At 44.7% G+C, this 10,264-nt stretch overlaps 1 protein-coding gene across 1 annotated transcript in view; it reads left to right on the plus strand.

Annotated features, from left to right (window-relative positions):
• Mcoln2 (mucolipin TRP cation channel 2) overlaps positions 1–8,704 on the plus strand; it is a 46,665-nt gene extending 37,961 nt beyond the window's left edge. Inside the window, exons 12-14 of the mRNA XM_038311560.1 lie at positions 3,905–4,111; positions 5,730–5,851; positions 8,580–8,704. Of these exons, the coding sequence (XP_038167488.1) occupies positions 3,905–4,111; positions 5,730–5,851; positions 8,580–8,616 (366 nt within the window). The 3' untranslated portion in view covers positions 8,617–8,704. The remainder of the gene's footprint in view (positions 1–3,904; positions 4,112–5,729; positions 5,852–8,579) is intronic.
• Positions 8,705–10,264: the final 1,560 nt, after the last annotated feature.

A 10,264-nucleotide genomic window follows, 5' to 3' on the forward strand; every position in this document is an offset into this window, starting at 1 on the left:
TCATTCACACTGACATGAAAAGCACCTGGACACGGGCTTGTCAGTGTGCTACCTAACTGGAGACACTTTAGCACCTGACCAGGGGCCCCTTTTATGCTCATGTGTCTGAAATTTGGCCACTAAAACAGACTTTGGTTATAATCCATTCTTGTGGTAGAAAAATGACCCAGTAAACTTTATTGGGTATTGGCTTGAACTTGGTGTGTTGGGCTAAGTCCTATTTGGCTACAGAAGGAGAGATATAGTAGTTTTGAATACACTAGTGTTGAGTTGGGCAATGCATTTACATGCACAGTGTATGTAGGACAACATGTATAAGATGTGGTCTTTGCTCTCCCACTGAGGTGCAGAAATGTGTCTCAGAGTGCTTAGAAGACAGCCCTATTGTATTCTCTGTAGTTTTTGCTGACAGTGGATCAGGGGCTAAAGTGGACAGAGACTCTATCCCTAAGTAGACTTTGAATTGGCCCCTGAATGTTGACTTTGTTTGATACAGAGAAGAAGGGAGGATATGTGAGATGAAAAGACTGAATTCTGCCAGGGCAATGTGCTCTGGGAGCAGCTAAGTGTGGATGCTAATACCGACAAGCAGGAACCATGAGGCGACAGGAAATAAGAACTTAGTGGAGCCTTCTGCACTTGTGCTAGTTTTCATGGCCATAAACAAGCGATGCCTTCAAAGCTATCTTTATGAGATTTGGGGGCTTTGTTTGTTTGTTCTTTTCAGTTTGGATGGCAGGGGAAAGAGACTGGCACACAAAAGACTTCCCTAGCAGTTTCTATAATAAGTCAACATTAGCCCTGGCATCAGAATGGAAGAGAAAGGGTGTTCTCCCCATAAAGCACACAGGGTTTAGAGGACCCTGGAGTAGGGAGGACTGGCCAAGTCAGCACAAAGTAGAATGTGCTCGATTATTTTGGTCCAGACCTTCCTTTTGGTTGGAGGTTGGAATCATTACAGACATAGAGGAATTTGGAAGGAGAGCCCTTTTCTGGAATAGGGTGATGGGCGGTTCATTTTGTTACCTGCAAAGTTACAGCTTTTCCTTCCTCCCCCATGTAGAGATGTGCCAGATGCTTATTGAGGCCTTGGGTGTCCCCAGTGCTCAATTAATGAACACAGAGACCCTGAGGTCAGAATTTGATTAAAAATTCTACAGTAACCTGCTTCATATATTTCTGAAAACTATTGTTTTTTGTTTAACAAGTCATTATTCCTCCATGAGTTTCTCATATTCATCTACTGTTTAAACCCCTGGCTCCTGGGACATGTTTATTAATAGTATGCAGTTTGTTTTAGTGGAGGTGGCAGCAGTTTGTTAACTTCTCAAAGCCAGGATGACTGCTGTAGATTCTGGCGATATTCTGTTCGCTTTGTTTAGCAGTCTGGAAGTCAGGCTCCCAAAGCCACTGCCCAGGGTAACTCAGAGAAGACCTCTCACGAGCTAGGATTGGAAGATTTCACACATGATCTGAGGGTCATGCTCGTCATTGTTGCTCTAATTCTACCTCTACAGCTTCAAGTTTTTACATCGCACCGGTCATAGCACATTTCTTGGGTAAACCGAGGCATTTACCATGGCAACACATAGACTGGGACATGGTGCTTGGCAATTTCCTGGACACTGGCATTGAAAACATCTCCATCCTAAAAATATATTTTCTTATCCTGCTTGTAACTGCAGAACATAAAAAGGGGAACCTTGTAACTTCGGCTACAAGGCCAGACTATCCTTTGCAGTCCTGGCTAATTGTGAAACTTTGCCCGCAGTAGTGGGACATAAGACTAATTTTCTTTGGACTTGGTTAATTGATTGTTATTTGAGACCTAAACAATAAACAGTTAGTTAGCTGAACTTTGAGTTTTAGATCCTAAACTGAGATTAGAAGTTTGTGTAGAGTGTTAATTGCCAAGGAATTTGTTTTTGTTTTTTTGTTTGTTTTTGTTTTTCGAGACAGGGTTTCTCTGTGGCTTTGGAGCCTGTCCTGGAACTAGCTCTTGTAGACCAGGCTGGTCTAGAACTCATAGAGATCCGCCTGCCTCTGCCTCCCGAGTGCTGGGATTAAAGGCGTGCGCCACCACCGCCTGGCAATTCCTAAGGAATTTAGTAGGAAGTGGCTGCTAACCTGTGTTATCAGTTGAGTTTAGTTAGAGAAATTGACGTAGTATTTTTGGATGCTTTGTGTTAATAACATTGGTTGGACATCTGTGACTTTGTCCTTGTGCATATCTGTAAAGTTTTTAACTTATAATCCACTTACAGAAATGTTTAGTCTAGTTTGAACTTGTTCTGAGGTGAAAATGAGCTGATTGTGTGCAGTTTGTCTTAGACTGGGGAGAAATCGTTGTTTTCTTGTGTTAGTCTGAGTAAAAGGAACAAAGCAAGCTTTTAAGTGCCTTAGAGTCCTTATGGGACAATATATCTACTTAGGAAGCATATCCTAGTATATTTTCTATATACCAAAATTGTACAGATTAATGAGAAGTCACCTTCCTGACCATTCATGGATATATGTGCCAATAAGATTGAGATGCAATAATGAGATTACATATATACATCACCTGAGATTACACACTACAGTGCAGGTGTTGTGGAGACACCACAGCTGCTTTTGCACATGTGGAATTACAGACAGGAGCAACAGTTTCCAGAGTCAGTGGTCCTACAGGCCTTTCCTGGATGGGATTCTCCTCCATCAGAGAATCATTCCTCTGGTGAGTTGGCATCTGAACACTAGTTATCACCTGTTGCATACTTCTATGGCCCTCAACAGCCTCAGATCAGTGCTTAAGCTCCATGGGCATGCCTTCTTGTGAACCACCTAAAGTCCAAGTTCCCACCTCGTACCTCAGATGCACTGTGTCTAGAACTGTTTAAAGCTGATAAGCAGTAATTTTTCTTGCTGCTGAAACAAAATAGCTAACAAAGGAAATGGAAGGAAGGGTTTGCTCTGGTTTACAATCTGAGGGCACATCTCACCATGGTGAGGAAAAAGTCGTGGTGGCTGGTCACGTTGCATTTGCAGTCAGGAAGCAGGGACAGATGAACATTGGTGCTCAGCTCACTGTCTCCTTTTATTAAGTCCTGATAATCTATAATATGAATTATTATAGATTATAATTACTATAAAATATTATAATATATTGCCACCTATATATAGGATGGACCTTCCCACCTAAGTTTAACTAGTCTGGAAACTCCTCAGAGACCTGCAGGAGATGCATCAATATTCACCATCGTATGATTCTGGCCCTGACCTTTCCCGCGGACACCCTTTCTCCAGAGTCTTTCTCTCTAGCTAGGACCTGCTGCTTCACTTGGACTCCTAGTGCCACTTTTGATTGGCACCTGCCCTTGGGCTGCCCCTCTTCTAGGAGCTCTCCCACATGCCTTTAGTTTTTAAAGACGCATGCACCAAGTCACACCACTCCCATGGCTCGGTTGACCTTCCCTCGAGTCTGCTTGTGAGATGGCTTGAGCCTGATGCATGCCTGTCCCATGGAGACCCTGTGCAGCTCAGCACCAGTGTCTCTGCTCAGCCATTGCTGTGTCTCAGCGCCACAGTCCCGCGTAGTCACTGGACGCAACCTCTTCCTCCTCTCGCCGAGAACTAGTTCAGAGCACCACTGGCCCTGTAGTCTGTCTTAGCTGTGGTATGTCCACTCTGGAGGGTGAAAGTCTCCAGAAAAGTGTTTCTTACGTGGTTGGGAAGTCTATGGTACGGCCACTTAGGAAAACCTTTTGATCTCGTGTTGTCTTCAGCACTTCCATGTGTAGCTGGCTGTAAGATACACCCCACAGCTCTCCTGACGACAAAACAGAAGAAAACAAGCCAGCTGTAGCTCCCCACTTCCTGCCCTCCGGTGCGAGACTCAGGAGTTCCTTTGTGTTTGCCCCTGCAGTTCGAAAACCTGAACATAGTATCCGAATGCCTGTTTTCTCTGGTCAACGGAGACGACATGTTTGCTACCTTCGCTCAGATCCAGCAGAAGAGCACCCTGGTGTGGCTGTTCAGTCGCCTTTACCTCTACTCCTTCATCAGCCTCTTCATATACCTGGTCCTCAGCCTTTTCATTGCTCTCATCACCGATTCTTATCACACCGTCAAGGTAAGCCACGGTCAGCGTTTGCTGCCAGAAAGCACCGCAAACGTTGTGTGGGTTGGATCATGAGATAGGCTGTAATCTTATTGAAACGCAATTTTATTCAAGTCTTTAAAAATCATAAAATAGACCTTTTTGATGATTAATTATAAATATGCACTTATCTTAGGGTTTCTATTGCTGTGATGACATCCCATGACCAAAAGTAACTTGGGGAAGAGATGGTTTATTTTATTTGATTTACACTTTACTATCTTATTCCATCATTGGAGGAAGTCAGGACAGGAACCTGAAGGCAGGAGCTGATGCAGAGTCCAGGGGGTGGGGGATGCTGCTTACTGGCTTGCTCATCATGGCTTATCCAGTCAGCTTTCATCTAGAATCTAGGACTACAAGCCCAGGGATGGCGCCACCAGCAATGGCTTGGCCCTTCCCCCATCAATCATTCATTAAGAAAATGCCCTACAACCAAATCTTATAGAGGCATTTTCTCAATTGAGATCCGCTCTTTTCAGATGACTTGAGTTTGTGTCAGGTTGGCATAAAACTGGCCAGCACAGTATATGAAACTTTTTACTTGTTACCCTGAACAAGGTGGTTTGGTTTGGAGGCACGCTGGGAAAAGAGGGAGGAAGAAAAACTGAGTGCAGTTAACTTGACAGATGCTCCTGCCTGCATGGCTACCTGGAGCTCAGGTTTCAGGGTCACTTCCAGGGATGGGAGGTGATTGTCGCCCTGACAACTGGGTGGTTAGTGACATACCTCACACCCAGCGGTAGGAACACTCGTAGTGCACCCTTCCTTAAGGTAAAGGAAGAGAAGGTTCCAGTTCTCCCAAGCCCTGATGTGTCCCACACCCTTTCAGATGGGGCCTGTGTGGTTGAATTAGAGCTTCAAGGAAGATCACTGTCTTTGGAACTGGAATCTCCACAACAGATGTTTGTGCTAGGAAAGCTACTTCAGCACCAATGCCTAAACCACACAGGGTGCTACCCTCTGCTCAGCCCTTCCTGTACTAACTCAGAAGGAAGCTGGTCAGCGATTAGAGTCACAATGTACGTGGTAGCTGGTCCCTGTAGCAGGGTGTGTTGGGACAGAATTGCAGGCTCTTACCATGAAAATTCATGTCTTTGGAATGGTAGTGTCTTTGTGTGGGGGCAAGTATCAGTGTTGAGCTGGATGACCTTACTAAGCTTGACTGGAAGCTAGGGTTTCTCTTTGTCTGTTGAGAAAAATCTACCCCCATCCCATTTTCTGGCCAACTTCATGTATGCAGAGAAGGCAGGTTATGACCCTGTCTGATTCTAGTGGGCAGAGTGGGGAGTGAAATGTATCTGCTGGTCTCACTACTAACGCGCGAGTTCCTCTTTTCAACACACGTCTTCTCCCTTCTCCCCTGGCTGGTTTTCTGGCGCTTTCCTTCCCATTGTTCTCAGTTACCAGGGCATCCCTGGCTCAGATGTTCTAGAACTGACAGACTGAGTCATCATTGCTCATAGTCCTTCTTGGATCTGAACTCACACGGCTGAAGTTAATTTCTCAGAGTTGGGTTTGCATTGTTGACAAGGGGAACAATTTCTCACACTCTAGAAAGCAGGTAACAGCATTGTGTGCTTTTCAAAAGAAATACCAGCAAAATGGGTTTCCTGAAACGGATCTGCAGAAATTCCTGAAGGAACGCAGTGGCAAAGATGGGTACCAGAAAGAACCACCGGCCTTGCTATCCTGTGTCTGCTGTCTGAGGAGGTAAGTGTTGAGTCTACAGCTGGAAGAAAGCCATTCCAAAGTTAACGCTGCACTCTGAGGTCAGCGTGTGGTGGGAAACAGTTGGTTTTTCTTTTCTTTCCTCCCCTGCACAAATCTGTTTGAGAAATAAATTGTTTCTTGTAAAACAATGTTCTACACAATACGCTTTGTGTCGAAAGCTCCAGGACATGATTAAAATTCTTAGGAACCCTGTGAGAGCCTCTTTAGGAGATAAACTGTGGCCTGAGTCTAGAGGCCGGACTCTTAAGGGACCAAAGGAAGAGGCCTTTTATTTTGGAGGTGAGCTTCCAGGCACGTTAGATGCATTCTCTCCCTTCTCGGGATGTGGCACTCCTCCGTTCCTTGGACAGATGGGGACCTGCTGTGGAGGAACTGCTGGCGTCTCTCCTAGTTACTGTTTACTAGTTTCTATTGCTGCAATGAAACGTCACAGCCAAGGCACCATAGAGAAAAAGGAGTTTACTGGGGTGTGCAGGGTCAGAGGTAGAAGCCATGGCCATCGTGGTGGGGAGCATGGTGGTAGGCAAGGCCCTGGAGCAGCACATGAGAGCTTACATCCTGATTCACAAACACAAGGCAGAAAGAGCGAACCGGGAATGGCATGGGTTTCTGGAACCTCAAAACCCACTCCAAGTGAAACACCTCCAACAAGGCCACACCCCCTAGTCCTTTCCAAATAGCTCCACCAACTGGGGATTACGTGTTCAAATGTATGAGCCTATGGGGTACCATGCTCTTTCAAATCATCACAGCGTTCTTGGTTTAAACCCCCGCATCAGTAGCTCTATCATACTCAGCTGGGCTTTGCTGGCTGTTTGGACTCTGCAAGAAATATTGTAGGAAAGTTGCTTGTTGGTTCCCGGCCACCCGGCTAGCTTAGACCAGAAATAACCACACATAAACTATTTTAATTAACATACTGCTTGGGCCATTAGCTCTAGCTTCTTATTGGCTAACTTTTACATCTTAATTTAACCCATTTCCATTAATCTGTGCATCACCACGAGGCCGTGGCTTACCAGCAAAGTTTTAGTGCATATATCTCCGGCGGTAGTGCATATATCTCCGGCGGTGGCTCCATGGTGTCCCCCTGACTCTTCCCTCTTTCTCCCAGCATACAACCTAGCTTTTCCTGTCTAGTTTTGTTCTGCCCTTGCCATAGGCTCAAAGCAGTTCTTTACTCATTAACCAATAAAAGCAACACATAGACAGAAGGACCTCCCACACCAAAGAATGGTATAAATCTCAGTGACCAGAGTGTGCTACCCAGTTGTGTGGGAACCAGAATGGAGGTCAGATGGGGATGATTTTCTTAAGGGCACACATCTGTGTTTCACCTGGGTTGGGAATAGACATTTTTAAGGTATGCCTTACCCATGTTTTTGAGGAGAATTTTATAATTCAAATTCCTAAAGGAAGAGGGGAGACCATAACGGCTTAAGCCCTTAAACATGGTGTGTGTTTTTGAGAACCAATTCACTCTGCATCTCGAGGCTTGCAATGGGGTAACGGACCACGTCCAAAGATGTCTGGTAACATAGAATAAGATCTTCTGAGATGTTTGCTAAATTGATTTCATCTTCTCAGAGCATCAAATTGCTGCCATAGACTCCAGGATAAACGAGAATTAATTTTCTTAGTTGGCAGCTGCCTCCTAAGAAATGAGAAGGAGAAGGCAGATCCCTGGGTTTGTTTTCCTATTGTGCAGCTATCGTAGTAGTGACTTTCCTTGTTGCTATGGCAAAATGCCTGATGAGGAACACCTGAAGGAAAGAAGGGTTTGCCTCAGCTCAGGGCTTGAACAAATAAAGCTTGGCAACCAGAGCACGTGGCAGCTGGCCACATTGCACACACAGCTGAGAGGCAGAAAGAGATGAACCCTGGTGCTCCCTTGATCTCTTTCTCCCCTTTTCGTCCACCCCAAGGCCCCAGCCCATGGAATAGGGCTACCCAATTCTGGGTGGTCTTCCCTTCTCAGCAAAACATCGGTAGAAATACCCCTAAAATTGTACCCAGATGAATATATCCCACACCCTCCTGAACCACTTGATGTCTGCAATATTGTCAGGGTGAGCAAAATGGCCCAAGAGTCCTCTTCCTGGACCTCACATGCTGTGGCTCTTTGGAGAGAAAGACTCGGTTGAGCAGACACGAGCTGTCGAATGTTCTCCACCATGAAGGAGAGCCTGGCCTTCGTAGCCACCGATAAGGCTCTATAAAACCACAGTCCTGAGAGATGGTGGCTGCTCACAGGTTGTTTCCAGAAGTCTCTCCAAGCCCCAGAGTGCGAATGTTTCCCTTCTTCAGTTTTCTTCCTCTCTCACAGTAGCTCACGTAAGCTGTGTGTCTAGAACATAGAGTGTCCCAGTATTTTTGTAGAGATTTTGGAAATTCTGAGTAGGGATATAGCACGATGGTAGAACACTTGCCTACACTGGGTAAAGCCCTCAGTTTGATTCCCACCACTACTAAATAAATAATAAAGTTTTCAAAAAATGTGAATATCAAGCATGACAATGCATGTATTCTGGAAGGGGAGGCAGAAGGATCAGGAATTCAAGGCCATTCTCAGCTACAGTGTTTGAGGCCAGCTTGAGCTACATAAGACCCTGTCTAAAACAGCAGCAGCAACAACAAAACAAAACTACCCAAACAAAAATTCTTAAGTTATTGCTCTCTTTATTTTTCATCTCCTTTTCTGTTTCAGGAGAGGAAGTGATGACCACTTGATTCTCATTGACTAAAACCCTTCTGCTAATGTCAATCAAGTCCAGACCTCTTTCTCCTGTGGCGGTGAAGAGAGACCCCAGAGGGAGCAGAAGTTCACTACAAGATTGTCTTACTGAATTGTGGATCCAGAAGGAGGAGTGTCTGCCAGCTTCTGACCAGACGTGACATTCCAAAGCTACCTTTTTCGAACATGGAGGGCAGAGGATTGGCCCTTCCTGGGAGTTAATTGAAGTGTGATAATAGAATTCATCAATAGTCTGCTCGTTTGTGACATCATAAAATTGGGCTGAAAAATATTAGCGTTTCAGAGTGTGTAAGCAATATTAAAACCAGGGAAAAGTATGTGCTTATTGCCAGAAAAAGGTTTGTTTTAAAAATGTAATCCTTGGATTTGAAGACAGTTGTTAATTCATGGCCAGCACAGAAATATATTTGGTTTCTATTCCAAATTAAGGCTTGAAGCTGGAGGACGGGTAAGCCGTGAAAAGTCCCGCACTCAGGCACTAACCAAAAGATGGCTGTTTGTTCTGTGAACCTGATTCTTCAGCATGCCACGCTGGGTCTTTCAGCCCAGTCGGCGGGATGTAGCAGACCATATGAGTATCTCCTCAGCTGAGCTTTCCCTGGCCTGTGCACACAGTTGAGTGGTGCTAAACCTGAAGTGGCCTCCGTTTCACAAGTTATCCCCACTGTGGTGGGGATTTACCTATGTCAAGCAAGAATATATGATGTGTGTTTTCTCAAATAAATTTATTTTCACAATGCTGTATTTCATTATTACTGTGTGTTAAAACGCAATGTCTCTCAACAGCTTCCAAGTGTGAGTTTCATATCACACTCCTTTTAACTACCTTGTCTCCATGAGAGATCTCTCATTTTTGAGCAAGTGGTGAAGGAACTCTGCGGCTTGGTCCATAGAAGCTACTCAGTAAAGATCTGGGCTAATAGCAAGAGCTTAAGATCACCTCAAACACGGATTTATGGCATAGCTGAGGTATCTCAGGGGCTATGAGATCTACTGGTGTGGAGTGAGATTTGAACTAGCTTCTCAGAGCTGCTTCTGCCCTGGCATTGTCTGTACCCCAAGACCCTGTAGTCATGAATCATTTGTCTGATTCTCCTTCTGCTCCTTACCCCTGATCTTTCTCCATTGGCTTACAGCAAATCTCGGCAAAGAAAATCATACAGTCAATAACATTAAAATTTGTAAGAAAGTAAAAGATTCGTTCCAGGGCTGTCATTGCTGTTCTTGGGGACAACCTGAGTTCCGTTCCCAGCACCCACATGGTGGCTCATAGCCTCCATAATTCTGGTTCCATGGGCTCACATGCCTGCTTCTCACACCTGCAGAATGGGGCAGATGCATAATGCAAGCAAAACACTTACACTCATAATACAAACAAATCTTTAAAATTTTTCAAAGAAAAAAATTAATGCCTACATATGGACTGCTTAGTTAAAATGTCGTTTTAATTTATTTTTCCTTTTACAGAAAATGCCAAGATCATAGGGTTTGGTTTTGAAACTAAAAACCATCAGACTGAGGTTCTAGAATTCATTGCCTGGTTCCAGATCAGGTGTCTGATTAAGCTGTTTCTAGCTTGGTTGATTCTGAACAGACTAGATTTCCAGGCTGCAGCTGTGACTGCCATTTGAACAGAA

The sequence above is a fragment of the Arvicola amphibius genome, chromosome 14 (genome assembly GCF_903992535.2).
Source record: "Arvicola amphibius chromosome 14, mArvAmp1.2, whole genome shotgun sequence".
NCBI lineage: Eukaryota > Metazoa > Chordata > Mammalia > Rodentia > Cricetidae > Arvicola > Arvicola amphibius.